The sequence below is a fragment of the Rhinolophus sinicus genome, linkage group LG04, assembly GCF_036562045.2.
Source record: "Rhinolophus sinicus isolate RSC01 linkage group LG04, ASM3656204v1, whole genome shotgun sequence".
In the NCBI taxonomy this organism is placed as follows: domain Eukaryota; kingdom Metazoa; phylum Chordata; class Mammalia; order Chiroptera; family Rhinolophidae; genus Rhinolophus; species Rhinolophus sinicus.
Window position 1 is genome coordinate 113,630,247 of NC_133754.1, and position 20,960 is coordinate 113,651,206.

General features: G+C 38.4%; 1 protein-coding gene and 1 pseudogene across 8 annotated transcripts in view; both read right to left on the reverse strand.

The window, feature by feature from the left end:
- The window catches only part of FANCC (FA complementation group C), a 261,715-nt gene extending 241,552 nt beyond the window's left edge, over positions 1 to 20,163 (reverse strand). For 4 of the 8 annotated variants that reach the window (XM_074330246.1, XM_074330247.1, XM_074330245.1 and 1 more), the window contains exon 1: positions 4,085 to 4,214. In XM_074330246.1, the coding sequence (XP_074186347.1) occupies positions 4,085 to 4,139 (55 nt within the window). In that variant the 5' untranslated portion in view covers positions 4,140 to 4,214. The other 4 variants (XM_074330248.1, XM_074330249.1, XM_074330251.1 and 1 more) reach the window with 4 other exon arrangements.
- Positions 12,265 to 13,680, reverse strand: LOC109434742 (small ribosomal subunit protein uS15; annotated as a pseudogene).
- Positions 20,164 to 20,960: the final 797 nt, after the last annotated feature.

The window sequence follows — 20,960 nt, forward strand, 5'->3', positions numbered from 1 at the left end:
AAGGTTCTGGACTATTCGGTTCCTGGAGAGGATCCTCTTCCTTGCTTATAGATGGCTACCTCCTCCTCTGTGCTCACATGACCTCTTCTTTGTGTACATGCAGAGAGAAAAAGATCTCTCTTCCTCTGCTTATAATGCCACCAATCCTATCAGATTAGAGCCCCCACCTTTACAATCTCATTTAAACTAATCACCCCTGTAAAGGCCATATCTCCAAATACAGCCACACTGGGCTTCAACCTATGAATTTGCAGGGCGGGTGGGAGATTGTTACACAAAATTCAGTCCATAACTCAACCCTCCACTGTCCCTTCCCTAACTAGCTTTCTTATCATGAGTTCCAGTATTCCATGGACTATATTTCTCACCCTAAATTTATAATGTTCTACTTAGGCTTAGTTTTGTGTCCACTCTTATCACACCACCAGTTTACACCTGAGTAAGGATTTAACCTCTGAAATTTACCAAGGTTAAATTTAGCTTTGGCCGTCTAACATAGATTCAGACCTCCTAAAACGATTGTGCAGAAAAGAGTTAACATAGCAAGCCTGACACTGCTCTCCTTAGAAAGGCCAGCTTGTAAGGCTGGCCCTTGGCTAGAGTCTGGGAAGTTGGATACTGGGAGAGTTCCACCTCCCTAACTGCTAAGAGGGACTTACTGTGCCTAAACTGTTTGTACAAAATGTGATTTATGCTGAACATCTGCTTTTCTTCTGAGGGTCTGGAATTTTGGTACCTGCTAAGCAGAGGATGACTACATGACCAGCCCCCAATAAAAACGTTGGGCATTGAATCTCTAACGAGCTTCCCTGATGGATGACATTTCACACATGTTGTCACAGTTCTGCTGGAAGAATTAAGTGTGTCCTATGTAACTCCACAGGGAAAGGACTCTTAGAAGCTTGAGCCTGAGCGTCATTCCATGAACCTTTTCCTTTTACTGATTTTGCTTTGTATCCTTTCCCTGTAACAAAGCATAACCACTAGTACAACTATATGCTGAATTCTGTGTCTCCCTAGTGAATCATCAAACCTGGGAGTGGGGACGGCCGGTTAGCTCAGTTGGTTAGAGCACGGTGCTCTTAACCACAAGGTTGCCATGGCCAGTTCGATCCCCACATGGGCCACTGTGAGCTGCACCCTCCACAACTAGACAGAAACAACTACTTGACTTGGAGCTAATGGGTCCTGGAAAAACACATTAAGTAAATACAAGTTTAAAAACTATATTTTTGAAAAACATATTTTTTTTAAAAAATGTAAAAAAACAAACCTGGGAGTGGTCAAGAGGAGCCCCAACACACATCAAACCCATTTTAATTCACATCACCAAACATCTCTTCCCTAATACAAGAACCCTGTACTTCTGTATTTTAATCTTCCCAGGTTCCACTCCAAGCAATAATTCCTCCAGGCCTGGCCTTACCCAGTCTACTATCTACACTGATCACAATCACTCAGGCTATCACTCAGACCGTCAACTCTCTCTACACGTCAGTACTTCTATAACTGGGGTGAATATTCTCTAAGAGATAGGGAGCAGTGTTTTTAATACAAAAAGGTTTGTTTCCTAAATCTTTTAGTACAAATAATGTTCCCAGAAGCTTCTCCATGCTTACCCTCATTTTACTTGCACTTTATGCAAGGGTAAACTCTGCAGAGCACTCCTTCAATCTGCCTAGAAGGTCCAAACACCCTTCAATGCCCCCTTTCATCTCACTTTGCATGGACCAGTCCATTCACTTCTATAGCTTTAGCTTCTACCTGTTAAGATCTACCTGTTAAGATTTTTGATACTCTTGTTCAAAAAGAGCATCTAGATTTGTTTGCTTTACATTTCAACTGAACTGTCTATAGCTACGATATCACAGCAATCCAAAGTTATAGAAGACTATTTGAATCCTTTCCTAACATGTCTTTTTGGTATTCCAGCCTACACTGTTCCTATTTAGTAGTCCACTACTAGAATAGAGCTTGGTACATGCGATGTTATACACAGAGCAGCCATCTAATACATGTTCATTCAATAAATTAATAACATTATCCACCTACCAGACGTGCAGTACACAGAATGGAATACCATGCTGGTAGCATAGACGCATTTAGAAATATCACTACTGATAATCTCACTTGATTAGTTATTAGATATGAATCTGAACTTCCAAAATAATGGTTTGAAATAACCAGCTAGCCATTTTCAGGGGAATACAGAGAGGGATGAAGTTTAAACTTTAAAAATTAAATCATTAAAAGATAAAAAGGGGGCTTGTTTTTCAGAGGAATTTCCAGATAAAGATGGCAAATTGAACACAGACATTCCTTCCTGAAGCCTTACTAAAATGACAATAAATTAATTTTTATTTTTTAAGGCATAAACTTACAAAGATGAGGAGAATAGAAAAGGAGAAAACCAACAGAATTTCAAAAGCTAGAAAGCAGATAAACAAGTAGTAACTGATTTAATAGACTGGAGAAAACTGAATCCGAGAGGGACAATGGGAAAGCTAAAAGCAGCCCATTTTAAATCCCGTTTTATATCATTGGACCCCCAACAGGATCAGGAAATGAGGATATCTGGGACATCTGGAAATAAACACGAAGGAGGACCTAAAATTAGGTCAACTGGTTTAAAGTGTATCTAAGAGGCAGTTAGGTCCCCAGGTGTCCATTCCAACTCCTGGCAGCCCCACCCCCAACCTGACCCAAAAGAAGTGGTTTATTCTTTGGAGGTGATAAAGCAGAGGGTCTCCGGACCAGAAGTCAACAGACACATGGAGAGCAGGGCTACAGCTCCACGAATGGGGGAGGGGTGTCAGGGGTTAAACAAAAATGTGTAAACTGGAATATTGAACGCTGAAACATCCCCACCCCGCAGAGTTTTCAACCACACTCAGGCCCTAGAACAGTCATAGTCTGATTTATAGATGACAAGCAACTCAATAAGCTGAAGAGTAAAGAGCTAGAGATACTGACATGAGAGGGTTCCCCAACACTCAGCCCACCAGATCTTTTTAATGAGAATCTAAAAGTCACTTAAGTGTCTCCCATGCACTTGTTCAGTTTTTTAGTTCCCTGTTCTAAATATAAGAAGACAAACAAGGACTGATTACCAGACATCTGAGGAAACCTCTAACATCAAAGATAGAAACCAAAATATACAGATAAAAAGCAACATGAAAGTCATATGAGGGATGAAGGGGATGGGGAGGACATTTTAGAAACTTTTGTAAAAAGTCATAACATTAATATCTTTACAGCAGAGAGGAAATACTACTATATTCATGAAACTAAGAGAGAATATTAACAAAAAAAATTCAGAGAATGGTCTTAAAATTAAAAATACAATAGCAGAAATGAAAAACCATAGAAAAGAAATAATTTAAAGTTGAAAAATGTCTCCAAAGTCAAGCAAAAAGACAATGTGATGGAAAACAGGAGAAAAATAAGAAAATCAGAGGCTCAGTCCTGAAAGTCAAACTGCAAATAAAGGAGCTCCAAAGAAAATGGAGGGGAGGATATAACCAACAAAAATTTTCCTAGAACTAAAATACAAGAATTTCCAGATTGGAAGAGCTAACCAAGTGCCCAACACAGTGGATGAAAAGAGAAGCACACAATTGTACATCATCATGAAAATGTAAAAACACTGGAAGGTAGAAGGAAACTGAACAATGCTTTCATAATCCTGAAGGAAAATTATTTCCAACCTGGAATTCTATATTCAGACAAGTGTGACCAGAAATAATTTACCTCCATACACCATTTGAAAAAGATACTAGAGGATGTGCTCCACCAAAAGCAGGGAGTAAACCAAGAAAGAGAATATAGTAAACAGAAGATAGAAAATCAGAGGTAGAATAGAATAGATGGCAATGAAGGAAACGCCTAGGATGGTTGCAAATACATTTTGAATCACGAAAGGAAGGGGATATTTATTTATACCTGCCCAGATTACATTCTCAAAATATAAAATTTTATGTAAATGCCAAAAGAATTAAAAGAAAACTCTATGAACACTTAAAAAAAAAAGGAAAAGGAAAGAAAGGAAGAGGAGAAAAAAGTATTAGCAGTAGTCAATGCATACCCGTCTTCTGTGCTGATGGAAATATCCCAAGTTCTTCTGAATAAGGGATTACCATAATAGTTATGTGCTTCCACAATTACCAACTTTAGGTTGCAACATGATACTCGACAATGGTTGGCTTCACTTCTCCTGATCAGAAAAATATTTAATAAAAATTAAAGAACAAATGTAAATAAGAGAAATTCAACTATCTTTTGATAAATGTTGCCTCTTTTTAATCAAGGACTAAGGACAGTTTATCAACAGTCATTTAATTGCTCTGTTACCCAATTTAGAGGCTTCCCCAAAAGTCTAGTGAAGAAATTCAGGAAAGGCAAATGAAATTTTAAAATGCAGTCACCAATAAACAAGCAAACAAAAACAAAACGACCGCCCTGTCCCCCACCCTGAAATGATTTGGCCCAGTTCATTCAAAGAACTTCTAGTGGACCCTTTATACTCTTAAATTTGACAAAAATAATACAAGGTTTTGTAGGAAATCAGAGCACAGAATGTACCTCTAGAAAATACTATATTGTCAAACTGACACCTCACCAGTCATCCCACCAAGTAGAAAATGAGGAGAAAAACAAATTAGAAAGGTGCAGATTTTGAAAGTTTGTCCCACCCTCATCTAGCTGAAAGACGACCACAAAAAATGTGCTCAGAATCATTTAAAATAAAATTATTTCCTTAAATACAGCTAAAATATCAAATTAATACAATCTTAAAATATCAACTATTTTTAGTGTCTTTTTATTTTTTTAATTGACCAATGCAATTGGATTACATTAACAACTAATTTTTGCTAAATTTAATTCTAACAAACTCATTTACGTCAAAAGACCATAAAGAATGAATAAAATACTAATACCATATTTTTGCATTCCTACAATTCAAAAGCAACAGGATCAAATTTTTTTCAGGCTATGAATAAACATGCCATACTTCAGGCTTTTTTAAAGCATATTTTATTCTAAAATTAGGAGTGAAAATAAAGCTCAAAAAGCAATGACTTCCCAGCCTTGAATTCAGTGGCATTAATATTAATGACAATCCCACTCATTTCAAAGGCATGTCCCAGAGTGTTTATATTATGAAAAATGGGTCTGGAATGTCATCTTCAGTAAATTTTAAATTGTTTAATCTGAGGTTTTGCTAGATTTGTAACAGCTGCACTTGTGTTTACAACTATAATAAGGTCTTTACAGCATGGCACTCCTTTATACAGTTTTTAGATCTGGTTGGTACAAACATATTGTACTGATCAATGGAAATGAGTTTGGTATCTCTCCACAGCTACAAGTTTAGTCAGAATAAAGTTTTGTTTTGGATTAAAATTGTACAACAAATGCATCATGGACCTTCAAAAGTTTTATGGTATTGGTTACAGAAGGATAGGACAAAAACTTCCACTCATATACAAACATTTGGAAAGTGACTCAATTTGTGTTTGTGGAATTCAAATTTTGTTTGGAGAAAAGATATGCATATCAAATACACTGTGGATCTAAATTTGCTTGCTGGCATTCATTGAGGGTCTCGGGGCAGTTACCAAGCAGAAACTGGTTAGGCAGTCTTCAAAAACTACATTTCAAAACAAACAAACAAACAAAAAACCCATTACTTCTAATACCTATTTATGCAGCAGAAAGATGCAACAAAAAAATTCTGCCAAAATGGGGCATCCGGTTAACTCAGTTTGTTAGAGTGCGGTGCTCTTAACAAGGTTGCCGGTTCGATCCCCACATGGGCCACTGTGAGCTGCGCGCTCCACAACTAGATCGAAACAACTACTTGACTTGGAGCTGATAGGTCCTGGAAAAACACACTTAAAATAAAAATAAAAGTCAAAAAAAAAAGTCTGGCAAAGACTTGCTTAAACAAGAAGCCTCAACAACCCTTCAAATTGGGGCTGCTGCTGCAATAAAACAGCACCAGGCAAGAGTTAGCTTCTCCAGGTAACGGTCAACAGCTTTGTCATTAACCTGTTTCCTTCTCTGTAAATATTTCAAAGAGAATTGTTGAAGGTGAATGTTTTCTGCTAAAATCAGTTGAATCAGCAACCAGAAATGCTCAGCTCTTTTAGTAACTGAAAACGTTATCACGCCATAATAATTGAAACACATTTAAAAACTGCACAAACAGAAGTAGCCCAAAAGTTCTCCAGCAGTTATCTGTTTTTTGGGCAATCTCTCAGGAATCCCCTCATCCGAGTCCAAATTAATTTTTTTGAAAGGGACTCACTCTGATTTGCTTTCCTTTCTTTTTTAAATGCCTATCTTACCTTGGCACATATGGTTTCTGTAAAAATCACATACAATCTATAGGAAAAAAATTTGGAAAGTGAGAAACATGTTTAATAGGGCTTATGACCAAAGTAATATTAGAAATGAACCAAGAAACCAAAAGAAGTAAAAAAATAAAATAAAAAATAAAATAAAATTGTTTTTTAAAAATCCATGCTTTTAAAATCAGTAGGACAAAAGTTCTAATTTCTAAAGGGTATATGCTATATTATTGTTCAGCAATAATAATAAACTTTTTTTCTACAAGTATGAAACTTTGACCTCACCATAGAACACAGATTATTATAATGATTTCCCCAATGAGCATGATAAATTTGCTCTAAAATATCCAATTTTTCCTGTGTGTTAATTTGACAACTAAATGCATTTCAAAATAACTCAAAAGTTAGTAAATTACTTCAGACAAGGGTCATAAATTCAAATGCCCACAATGGGCAAGTTAAATGAATAAAGCCATCCGATGGGCTTGAGACAACACCCACACAAGACAGTCAGGACTTAGCTCCAGCCAGCACTGCCAAAGAGAAGTCAGTTAGATTTAGTGTTGTCAGACTGCCTTTCGTCTTAAAAGAAAAGAGAAAGAAACCTGAAAATAGGGATTTTTTAAGGTGAAACTGCTTAGTATTTAAATGTTAGTAAATGACTCCAAAAATCTTAAAACATCATGCAAGCCATACAAAATATATCTGCAAAGCAGACCTGGTCTCTGCTACATCATCTCCACCATGCTTGTTTTATATAGATCTATTTAAAATACCATTACAAGGCTGAAAAGAAATTTGGTGACTTTTTTTTCTAATGCTTCAATTATACTATGACGCATGTTGATGTACTCAGTGGGGTTTGCTGTTTTCTTACGAAAATTACTACCTTAATTTTGTCAGCAACAGAAATTATCTGGCCCATGGCAAATGGAAGCTACTGAGCAATTCTTCTTTTAACAAATACCCCAGGATGCCATGACAGCCCCCCTCCAAATCCATCCTGGAAGACAACTTTGGCCACAGCAGGAACCAAGTGTTTTGCTCACTGTGATATCCCCAGCACCTAGCACAGTGTCTGTCACATGACAGGTATGGATGACAGTTTACCAGCACTCTCCACATATGGGGGCAACTGAGTATGTCCCAACTCCTTGGCAGTCAGGCTGGCCATGACTAAGTTCCGGCCAAAAGAATAAGGGCATAAGTGATGTCCACCACTTGCAGGTCTGACCCTTGAAGTGTCCTGTGCAGTCTTCTACATTCTCCCCCAAGACACAAGCGAAGGCTTCTGAGTCAGTCCAGCCAGAAAATGGGAGAAGCCCAGATCCCGCAGACTGCAGGAAACCTGCACCATGAAAACTGCACAGAAGAGACATTTAATATACAGGGGACTGTGACATCAGCAAAAAGTGGCATTATGTTAAGTCACTGAGATTTACGAGTTTGTTACCACAACTGACATTTACTTAGACTAAAATGGTGTTCAATATGTGTTAAAGGAATGCCCAGATAAATATATATGGAGGCCTCAGCCAATTAAGAATCTAGGCATCAAAAGTTTGAAGATTCCTGTCCCTCAGAGTTGGTTGACAAATGCTAAACTAATATCCATGAACCCCATTATGGACATTAAGGCTTGGTTCTAAAACAAATGACAATATGGAGAACCCCAAAATTACCGCAAAGGCAGTCAAAGTTAAATGAGGATAGAATCTCCAAGAATGCAGGTGTACCTCAATAGAGGCAGAAAAACCATGTTACAAAAATTAATATCCATTCATGATAAAAAACCCTCACCAAACTAGGAATAGAGGGAAATCTCCTCAACCTGATAAAGGACGTCTACAAAAAAACCTACAGCTCACCTTATACTTAATGATTTACTCAGAAGAAAGAAGTATTCAGAAAACTCAGTATTGTTAAGCTATCAATTCTCCTAATGTGATCTACAGATTCAATGCAATCCCAATCAAATCTCAGGAGGGCTTCCTGGAGATATGGACAAACTGATTCCAAAATGTACATGCAAATAATCTAAAACAGCCAAAACCCTTGATAAGAACGAAGCTGGAGTTCTTATACTACTTGATTACAAGACTTATTAAAGGCTATTGTAATCAAGGCATATAGACATGTATATACTAGGTCAACGAAACAGAAAAAAAAAGTGGTCAGAAATAGAGCCACACATATATTGTGTGTTTTTTGACAAAGTTCCCAGGCAATTCAATAGGGAAAGAATAACCTTTTCAAGAAATACTGCGGGAATAACTGGAAAGCTACATGTAAAAAAAAAAAAAAAAAGAACCTGAATCATTCCCTCTCACAATACATAAAAATGAATCCAAAATGGATCACAGACATAAAATATAAGAGCTAAAATTATAAAATCTCTAAAAGAAAACATTGGAGAAAATCATAGCGACATTGGATTAGGCAAAGATTTCTTAATTAGAACACAAAAAACACAAACTTTAAAGTAAAATAGCAAATTGGACTTCATGAAAAGGAAAACTTCTTGTTCTTCAAAAGATACCATTATGACAACGAAAGGGAAGCCACAGACTGGGAAGAAAACATTTGCAAATTATGTATCTGACAAAGGACTTGCATTAGAGAAACCCAGTTTAATACTACTAGGAGGTATCACTACATACCCACATAGAACGTCTAAAATTAAAGAGACTAACCATACATATTGGTGAAGATGTGAGGCAACTAGAAACCCTAAAACACTGCTGGTGGGAACATAAAATGGTATAACCACTTTTGAAAACAGTTTAGCAATTCTTAAAAGGTTAAACTTGCACCTACTCTATAATCTAACCCTTTCACTCCTAGATTTTTACCCAAGACAAATGAAAGCATATGCCCACACAAAAACCTGTACATATATATTCACAAAAATTTTATTTGTACAAAAACTAAAAACTACCCAACTGTCCTTCAAAAGGCAAAAGATAAACTGTGCTATATCCAAACAATGAAACACTACTCAGCAATAAAAAGGAATAAACTATTAATACCTGCTACAACAGGGACCACTCTCAAAATAATTGTGCTAAGTGGAAAAAAAAAAGATTTAAAAAAGGAGTACATTCTGTCTGATTCCATTTGTATAAAATTTTAGAAATTTTCAAATTAATTTATAATGACAGAAAGCAGATTAGTGATTGCTTGGGATGGGGGGGGGCGGAGTGGTGGACTGGAATAGGAGGGAGGATGACCAAGGGGCACTAGGAAATTGGGAGGATAATGTATGTGTTCATTACCTTAATTGTGGTGATGGCTTTAAGGGTATATACATATACTAACGGGCACAATTTGATGTATTTTGACATATGTGTAGCTCACTACATATCAATAATAGCTCAATTTAAATTTTTAAAATAAGTAACATACAGTCAGTCATAGCCACTGTGGCCACAAAACAATGTAAAATGTAAGAATATTTTATAAGACGTGTCCCATTTTCACTATTTTGTCTAAAGAATACATAACTCTTCAAAAACTCAAATTGTTTTAAAATTAAACAAATTAGACAAATTATTTTAAAAGGACTTAGTACAGTGTTAGGCATACATTACATGTGTACAGAACACACTTGTAAAACTAAACAGAGATACCAGAAACTTTCATATAATGAAAAAAATTCTAGCTTTCCATTTCTCCTAAAAATGTCACTACCAAAATTTAAGATATTTTTCACTGTACTTATCTTACAATCACTAAATTTTAAACTAAAATCAATCTTTTTGCAATACTTCATATAAAAACATTTTTGTTTGTTATTGCTAAAAAGCTGGCTACATAGTTTCAAAAAATACCAATTCATCAAAATACTTATCAGCAAGCAAAACCTTCACTAGCTTTGCTAACATCTACAGTGTAATGGCTAAGAATTCTAATGGTGCTGTTCAGAATCAGAAACAGGATATTCTTCTGAGTGCGGAATACTGCAGAAAATTCTACTTGATTAAAAAAAAAAAAATGTCATGCTTTTATACCACTAATACAGGGTTACTTACTCTCAAGGTCTATGATTACAGATACATAGCAAATGGCTTCAAATGAAAGCAGAAATTAGATCTCATTTAAATTTAGAAATGTCCAAATACACATTCTAAGTCTTTTATTACAAGTTCTGATCTGCAGGGATAGGCTAAGGAATCATCATATACGAGGTCAGACAATTAAGTTCGTGAACTCATCCTAGAAAAAGTGCCACATGCCTCATTGCTGAATATCACTACGGTCACCTTCAAAGCACTCCCCTTGGGAAGCTATGCACCGACCTCAGTGCCTAATCCACCCTTCAATGCAATTTTGGAACTCTTTTTCTGGAATGGCCATCAGAGCTGTCGTCATATTACCCTTCATGTCCTGAATGTCATCAAAATGTCTTCATTTTAATATTTCCTTTATCTTCGGGTAAAAAAAGAAGTCATTGGGGGCCAGATCAGGTGAGTAGGGAGGGTATTCCAATACAGTTATTTGTTTACTGGCTAAAAACTCCCTCACATACAGTGCCGTGTGAGCTGGTGCATTGTCGTGATGCAAGAGCCACGAATTGTTGGCGAAAAGTTCAGGTTGTCTAACTTTTTCACGCAGCCTTTTCAGCACTTTCAAATAGTAAACCTGGTTAACTGTTCATTCAGTTGGTACAAATTCATAATGAATAATCCCTCTGATATCAAAAAAATGTTAGCAACATCATTGCAACAAGTCTGTGAACTTAATTGTCGGACCTCATATATCTACATTGGACGAGGTCATGTTTGGGGATCCCAAGTTCAGAAAGCTAGGACTAAGCAGTAAATGTCTCTGCCACACCAATCAAATCTGGCTAAAACAATAAAAGGAACTTATTGGTACAAGAAACTGGCCAGTCTAGAGATAGGGAAGACTTCACAGTTAATCCATGTCTCCATCCTGCTCACCTCCTGATAGCAAAACATCTCAGTCATTACAGGAGTCACATTACACACACCACCCAAAAGACAGTATACACTTCCATTCCAGCCCCCCACATAAGAGATTTCACATGTATGTATATGGGACTTCCTTAAGCTTATGCCCATCCCTATCCAATGATTGTGACCACGCAAATGTTATTGCCTATTTTAGGGCAGATTGTTTTAAGCCAATCAGAATCAACTCCAAGAACTATAAGTGAGACAAGTGTTCCTTGAGGTATACTTAATGGTGACAACTGAAAGAAAATCTAGGCCCTGTTAGGGAAGAGGAAAGGATGCCGGGTAGGCCCCCAACAATAACTCTGAAGAAGCTGGTCAAGAATTGTAGCAATAAGGCATACACACATAAGACAACAGTATGAACCAGAGTGCATAAGGACAGAGGAAAATTCACTATTCATAACCAGAAATGAATGGTGACCTGGTGACCATCAAGGAACCAGGGTTTAATAAGGAAATCTATGAGAACAGCACGTGAGTGTACAAACAAAAATCAGAGAGATAGGGTTAGGATTAAGTACGAGGACTTATAATATGATTACTTTAAATAAACAACAACAACAAAAAGGAACTAGCCCCAGGAGGATTCTGGAAATCACTGAGGTAAATAGCACCTCCAAATCTCTATGACAGAAGCAAAACAGTTTAGTAATTAGGCACCTTCAAGCCTAACCAGGTAAGGGGTCACAACGCCAAACTCGTATTTTTAAATAAGACCTGCCCTGAGTCGTCGTCGTGCGTGTGTGTGTGTGTGTGTGTGTGTGTGTGTGTGTGTGTGTAAAATAGCAGTTTCACCTGTCTTATGGGAACTCACTAGAGTCTAGACCCCAGATCTCAGATTCTGCTAAAATAGATTAAATTTACACAACATATTTAAATACAAACTTTGTTTTCCTAAACAATGATTTTATTGCTTGAATACATAGACAAATTTATGCAACCAGGGCAGAGGCTATGGATGACTCATATTTCCAATTGGTGGGGAAGACTCGTTTGGTCTTAAAATATCGAGCCAACCAGTGAATACGGCTCTCGATCAGAATCAGATAGAATTTAGCATCCTTATCCTTTCTGTTCCTCTCAAGATGCTTTCGAACAGCAACAACTTTCTTAATTAAATGGTAGAGATTCTCAGGAAGATCAGGAGCAAGTCCTTTGGACTTAAGAATTCTCAAGATTTTATTGCCTGTCACAGAACGTACTTGTGCAACACTATGTGAGTCTCTCAGGGTCACACGGATTTGGAGGGAGTCAGCCCCTTCTTAGCCAGTTTGCAGATCTGCTCCTTCACATCTCCTTCACATCATTAGATGTCAACTTCAGCCAGGTGGGGACGCTGCCGCGGCAGGGCAGAGCCTACTGGGATAGGCCCTTCCCAGGAGCAGCATGCGACCCAACACGGCGGTGGGCAGGCAATGAAAAAAAGCTAAACAGAAATTCTTTATCACAAAATCAGCATTGACCTTCTAGAGGAAAGTTGGGGGGGGGGGGGGGGCAGGAAACAGTCCCAGGAATCTGAAAAATGTAAACCATGGGTAAAAGGTAACGTGAAGTGTGGTCAGACAGACGCAAAGTCAGGTCATCTGGGGGTCCTGCCCACACGGGACCCTCTAGTCATCTGGGGGTCCATACCATAACGCTGACCATAGCCCAATTTCTTTTCCCCTTTCCTTCTATTCCTTAACCCCACTTCCCCAGATACCTGCACTGTTTCTAATTTACAAAGGCCTGGAAAAGAACAAAGAAAATATAAAGCCCAATTCATCATTATACAAAAGCCTGACATTTTCTCACCAAAACCTACCTTTTGTTATATTGAAGTGGGAGTAACTTTAAGTTTTACTTTCACAATTCAAGACAATGAATAGGCTAAATACTCCCACCACTTACTGTGCCTTGAGGAAGATGGAAGTATATTATGGATCAGTCTGGGCCCAATCAGGACAGAGAAACCACACAGCAATTTGAATAGGGAAAATCAAATATAAAGAACATTCACTATAACAATGGATTGTGAGTAACGAGAGATTAGCTAGTCAGAAGTAAAGAGAACTGAAGAATACAGAGAGAGCAGATATAACGAACATCCACTATTCCTAGGGCTGAGATATAGTGCCCAAGGAAGGGCACTCTTTCCCACCCTAAATGAGCTCTACATCTTGTTGAGCGGGCAGAGCCATGGTGCACTGAATGGCAGTGATGTCTCTGTGGGCGCTGCACCAGAACTTGCTGATAATTCACCTTTTATAACTTGCCAGAAACCCGCCCTATAGGATGCCCTGAAAAGCTGTTCCCAAGAAGGTGTCCCACCGAAAGCACTCTGTTACACAGTCACTGGTGGGGGACATGAGCTAAACGGTTGGCAGCTGGGTGCTGCTGGCCACAGCACTACAGGAACAAAGACAGAAGAGCCACATGCCTAGGAGCCTAGCACCAGCGGGCCCAGCGCTGGAGCATGTGAGCACCCAGGAGCCCTGCACTGAAGCCGCCATGTGCTGGATGAGCCATTCAAGCTCAGCAGCTGGCACCAGGGAAGCTATGTGGGCTGCGGGAGCTACAGGTACTTCTCTTGACGTAACATAAAATATCACACTGTCTTCTACATGAACCACATTATGTTGATTGGACCTGATGAGCAGGAAACAGCAACTTAGATGGTGTCTGTCACATAGTCTTCCTTTTCCCCATTAAAAATTTTTTTTAAATATTCTTACCAGGCGGCAGCCCTTGGCTCAGTGGTTAGAGCGCAGTGCTCATAACACCAAGGTTGCCGGTTTGATTCCCACATGGGCCAGTGAGCTGCACCCTCCACAACTAGACTGCAAACAACGACCTGACATGGAGCTGATGGGTCCTGGAAAAACACACTGTTCCCCAATATTCCTCAATTTAAAAAAATTTTTTAAATATATATTTTTTTAATTTAAAAAAAATTTAAAAAACACTGTTCCCCAATATTTCCCAATTTAAAAAAAATTAAATACATATATTTTTTAAAAAATTAAAAAATACATATATATATATTTTTTTTCTTATCTCACAGGTCATACAAACACAGGAAGCAGGCCAGATTTGGCTCACAGGCCGCAGTTTGCCAATTCCTGGCCTGGTGCATGCTGAGATATCTTCTATGCATAAAATAGAAGTTGTTCCACCTTGCGCCACCTACCATGCAAAGAGGACAACACTAGAGTAGCACATTTTGAATTGTGGAGGCAACATATAGACATATGCATCTATACTCACATGAAAAGCTGCCTCTTTCGAGTGGGATCAGAGCAAGAGAAGGCTCCATAGCTCAGATCCTCCAAGAATAAAGGTTTGATCATTCACCGGGTAAAAAACTCCAACCACCTAAGGCTCTGGTTGAGGGCAAAGAAAATATATGAAACAGGGAATTGAAAGAACTCATCATTGTCAATTACAGCCTTGTGGCTAACTACAGAACCAAGGACTGCAGTAGTTTTGCATGACTGCTTATTAAATGTATGTATTTATATATGTTAGCAAATTATCTTCTCTCTTCTTCTCACTTTTATTTTATATACAAGTTGTTGGAAGTTAACTTTACAATTTAGTCTTCAGGCAACAGAACATTCCGTGGGACTATGGCTGATTTTGAAAAGTAATTTAGTTAGCAATAAATATAATAATTCTTGGGATTGTGCATCCGCTCATTTTGGGAAAGGATAAAAACTTATTCACTCGTAAGGACGGCTCTACCTTTAGATAGACAACGGGTCAAAAAAGAAATCAGAAAATATCTTGAACTGAATAAAAACAAAAATACAATGTATTGAAATCTGTAGGATGCTGCTTATACAATGCGTAAAAGAAAAATCTATAACTTTGAACAGTTGCATTAGAAAAGAATAAAAGTCTCAGATCAGTAACTTAAGCTTCTACCTTAAGAAACTAGAAAAAATAGAGCAAACTAAACACAAAGAAAGCAGAAGGAAAGACATAAAGATGGGCACAGAAATCAATGAAACAGAAAACCAATAAATAAAATCAATGAAATGAAGAATTAGCTCTTAATTTAAAATTTTCCCATAAAGAAAAATCCAGCAACAGATAACTTCATGGATGAATTCGATCAAATATTTAAAGAATACTAATCCCTCACAAACTCAGAAAACATAAGTGGAGGAAACACTTCCCAACTCATTCTAAGGCCAGTATTACCATAAATCTAAAGCCAGACAAAGACATCACAAGAAAATCAGCCAGCAATATTCCTCATGAACATAGACACAAATATCCTAAATAAAATACTACTAAACCAAATCCAGTAACACATAAAATGGATTATATACCATGACAAAGTGGGATTTATCCCAGGAATACAAAATTAATATAACAGTAAAAAATCAATTAATATAATAAATTATATTAATAAAGAAACAAACCACAGTGTCATCTCAGTAGATGCAGAGGAGCATCTGACAAAATCCAACATTTATTTATTCATGATAAGAACTCTCAACAACCTATGAACAGAAGGAAAGTTCCTCAATCTGATAAACAGCATTTATGAAAAATTTATAGCTAACATCAAACCTATTGGTAAAAGATTAAACGCTTCCCCCTGAGATCAGGAACAACTTATGAATGTCCACTCTATTCAGCAATGTACTGGAGGTTCCAGGCAAAAAAAGAAAAGGCATCCAGATGCAAAGGGAGACATAAAAGTGTCTATATTCACAGATGGCATGATAGTATATATAGAAAATTCTAAGGAAGTCACAAAAAAAACCTGCTTGAAATAATAATCAAAGTTGCCAGATACAAAGTTAATATACAAAAATCAATTGTATTTTTATACACTGGCAATGAACAATCCAACAATGAAATTTGAAAAAAATTCTATTCATAATAGCATCAGAAATGAAACACTTCAAAATAAATTTAACAAAAGACTTATACACTGAAAATTACAAAATGTGACTGAGAGAAATTAAAGAGCTAAACAAAGAGAAAGACATTCCATGTTCATGTTAAGATGGCAATTCTCTCCCAAACAGATATACAGAATCAATGCAATTTCTATCAAAATACATCACAAAAGGCTTTTTTGGAAAAAAATGACAAGCTGTATGAAAATGTAAGGAACCCAGAATAGCCAAAACAATTTGAAAAAGAAAAAGAATGGAAAACTTACACTACCCAATTTCAAAATTTACTATAAAGCGCCATAATCAAGACAGCATGGCACTGGTAGAAGAACAAGCACACAGACCACTGAAACAGAGTCTAGAAATAATTGATGATCAATTGATTTTTCACAAAAGTGCCAAGGCAATTAAAGGAAGGACCGTTTTTTTCAATAAATAGTGCTGGGACAATTGGATATCTACGTTAAAAAAAGATGAAGAATTTGTACATCTAATATAATATGCAAAAGTTAACAGAAATTGATCATAAACCTAAAGCATAAGCCAAAAAAAGAAAAAAATCGATAAATTGGACTTCCTTAAAATTAAAATTTTTTGTGCTTCAAAAGATACCATGAAGAAAATAAAGTAACAGACTGCAAAACATGTATCTGATAATAAGCTTGTATGCAGAATATACAAAGAATGCTTAAAACCCAAGACGATACACACCCCAATCAAAGAATGGACCAAAGATTTCAATAGACATTTCAGATGACATAAGATTTGCTAATATGCACATGAAAACATGTTCAACAAAGACATACTACTTCACACCTACTAGACTAGGACGGCTATAAGAAAAGACACAATAAATAAGTGAAGATATGGAAAAATGGAAACCCTCATATATTGCTGGTGAGAATATAAAATGGTACGGCCACGTTGGAAAGCAGTTTGGCAGTTTCTTACTATACAACCCAGCAATTCCACTCACAGGTATTTATCCAAGAAAAATGAAAACATATGTCCACACAAAGACTTGCACACGAATGCTCACAGCAGCATTATTCATAATACCCAAAAAGCAGGAGGAACTCAAGTGTCCGTTAACTGATGAATGGATAAACGAAATGTAGTCTTGCCACACAATGGAACACTGCTCAGCAATAACCAGGAAACTACTGACACCTGCTACAACATGGATGCACCTCAGAAACATTATGCTACGTGAAAGAAGCCAGACACAAGACAGCACTTATTTCATCAATTCATTTATATGAAATGTCCCAAAAGGCTAATCTAGAGAGAAAGAAAGCAAATCAATCGTTCCCTGAGGCTGAAAGCCAGTACAATAGCTGAGTACAAACTTGCAGGCACGAACTTGTTATGGTGATGCAAATGCTTTAAAACTGAATTGTGGTGATCACTGCACAATTCCCAAAACCTACTAAATTAACTAAAAGCCACTTAATCTTTGGAAGACAGAGTATATCATTTCAAAAAGGTGACTGCCATAAGAACTGTGCCTTCTTATAACAAGATAAAGGTACCCGGAAGATTATAGATGTTCCTATATTAGAGATCTTAACAGGGAAATGATTTCTACATATGCAGCAGAGTTTATGAGCCTAAGAGAATTGACCAGATAACCTTGCAAAGTCTCTTCCAAACTCAGTCAAAAAAATTGATATTGAGTAGAAAATAAAATGCTCAAGATTTACATTGTTATCTAACTTTTCTGATGACTTTTTAACTTTTTCCTTCTCTACTTCTGCATTTGTATTAAAACACTGCAAACTCAATGTTCTCTTCCTCTTGGTGTTCTTTTATATTAAAGTCAGTCATTCAGGATCCATAAACAGGAACAGAGAATATACATGCTCCAGCCTAAAATAAAATTTTATAAATCCGTTTGGTGCTGATTTCCAGCCTGATTTGAGACTTCACCACTACCAACCTGGAACTACCACACATGTGAGATTTCTCTGGCACTCTGCAGCCTAGCTAATCAATCCAACTTTCTACTGGCCAGGCTGGCCTCCCTGTAGCTGGTTTTCATAAATAAGAAATTTGTATAATTGTTACTGGAACTACTTGCTGAAATATGGAACTAGTTTAAAATACCCTTTATTTTTAAATGTACATGCCCAGTTTCACATGAATGCATCAACACATCTTCCACATCCAGCCAATCAATCAAGTTAATGCTTCTTATTAGCAAACAAAACAAAAATTCTAATATAGAGTTTGCCTCTCTTTTCTGGAAACTTAGTAAATGTTTTTCAAGAAATCAAGAAAAATACGACAAATAATGAAAAATAAAATGTATATATAATATACCAAAGTATAATTAGTCCAATTCTAAATAAATAGGATCTAACATTCATTTTGGGGGAAAGGTTTTTGATATAACTAGGAAAAGCAAGTTCTTTTCTGGTGCAGCCTTTCTTGTATATGAGTAATGTATGTGTGCTGATTTCCATGTGAATCTGGCACAGTACATTAGATTGAAACATCAATTTGGTTTAAGTTTAATGGATAAAGTCACAATGAACATGTTTTCTATCTAAGCTTATGTAATAAATGATCCCAACACATGGTATGAATTCTATCATTTGTAACAACCTTTCCTCCCCCTCCTGAGGAGAGTAATGAGAAAATGTTCTGAGCTGCACATCACTGAAGGTGAGTGACATCCATAAATAGCTGACGTTGGGTGGCCCAAAGTGCCCTGCTCCTCTGTTAAATGATAAGTCAATCACATTTCAGTTAGGATGCATTAAATGGAACACAGATTAGAACAAAACCGGGAGCCAGAGAGCTTTCCAGGTTTCAGGTTAGGACAAAAGCACAGGCACACACAGATCTTAGCCAGAAAATTCCTCGTCCTCTTTCCTTAAAATTCTGGCCACAAATTTCTCATATTTCAAAAAAATTTCCTCCTCCAGACCTCTAGCCCATACAACATGACCATAAAGGGTTCATAGTTGTAAACGCGCCCATATAAAAAATATCTTAAAAGCAAACCAACAAACACCCCCCAAAAAATCTCTCAAGGGTTCTGGACGCGATTTGGCCGGGCATTCAAATATAGTTGTGGGGAGACGATCAACCATCACAAAGATCCTAGGATGAAAGGCCTGGAGGGCGAGAGGGGTACGCCCCAGGCTCCCCTAATTGGCCTCGCCCCTCCCAAGGCCCAGACGCAAGGGGGAGGCGGAGAGCATGGGGCCAGCTGTAGAGGATGATGGGTTGAAGGGGGCGAGCTTTCAACAGCTCCCATGGATCCGGGTTGAAGAAATTCACCTTTGCTCCGCCGCTTTTAAGAAGACATAGCTGCCTGCCTCAGTGAACAAAAAGAAACAAAATTCCAAGTCCCAGCTCCCAACCGCTCTGGTGACTGCCTTCCACGTGACCCCACCGCCGGCCCCACCCCTGGCCCTGACCCGCCTTCTGGTCACGCCCCTCGCCGGTGGCCACGCCCCTCCGCGGTCCGGCGCCACCTCACGCCCCTACCCACCGTCCCTCCTCGACCCCTGCACTCGGCGAGAGCCTCGTTCACCCACCTTCAGGCGCGGGACGCTGCGGACGTTCTCGCGAGTCTTCCCTCCCTACCCACGCTCACACACCCCGGCTGACGTGTCGCCCAGACCCCCAAGGGAAGCAGCCGCCTTAGCTCTCGTTCTGCAGCCGTTGTCTTACCGGGTGGTCCACGCCAGAGCTGCTTCAGCAGTTTGGGCAGTGGTGGAAAGGACGCCACCGCCCGGGTTCTGTGGCTTGAAAATTTGGCTCTGCCTCGTACTGGCTTTTTGTTTTATTTTGACTTTTTTGGAATTTTCCCGCGGTCGCTCGGCAGTGGAGTGGCGGGCGCGCGCGCGCACGTGCCCGCAGTGCACTCTGGGGCTCGGCGAGCAGACCCACGCGCCCCCGCGGCATCGCGGGAAAACTCCGACACAGCTTGGGCCCTTGGGGGCGGGGCGGGGGCCTAGCACCGCTCGGCCGGAAGTTGGCCAGGGGGGTGGCCTGCAGGGCGAGTGGGGAACCTGTGGCTGCGTTCGTTTTCTCTGGGTGGCTGTGTGCTAGCGACACGGGCGTGCGCTAGACCGCAGAAAGGACTCGGGGAGGAAAAACCCGGGGTTTTTAATCGGGTTGTTGCCCAATTACTTCAAGATTCCGTTCAAAATGCAGGGGAGGTAAAATGGAAATCAGATTTTTAAAAGAAAAATTGAGTCTTTGTTAAGGGGGTAAAACCGCTAAACAAGGCCTAGAATATGATTTTCTAACTGTGGTCACACACATAAAAGGAATCTTTCCTGGGTTAAATGACACCCCCAGCCCCTACCCTCTGCCAATCAGTTCCATATGGTATTTGATTCGGGTTCAAATCAGTTCAAAGCTGTATTTAAACCACTTAAGTGGAAAGCAGCATTTTCTATAAACTTTCATTCATGTCAATAACATTAACTTGTCTTGGTGAATTTTTCTTATTCTAGAATTGAGTAGTGCATGAAGGTTTTTCATAGATGTTGAAACTGTGAAAAATAATTTGAAGAGCCTAACCTTAATCTTTATTTTTTTAAATCAGTTGCCTCATGATCATAAAACTACATCAAGGTTGCTTTCCAAAAAACTTACTACAAAACTATGGGGACAGAGCCCCAGAGAGCAGTTTCCAGGCTCTCGGCCTCACGTGCTGGCTCAGATAGTAAATGGCCATCAACTGTGATTGGATGGCCATCAGCTGTGGCTAG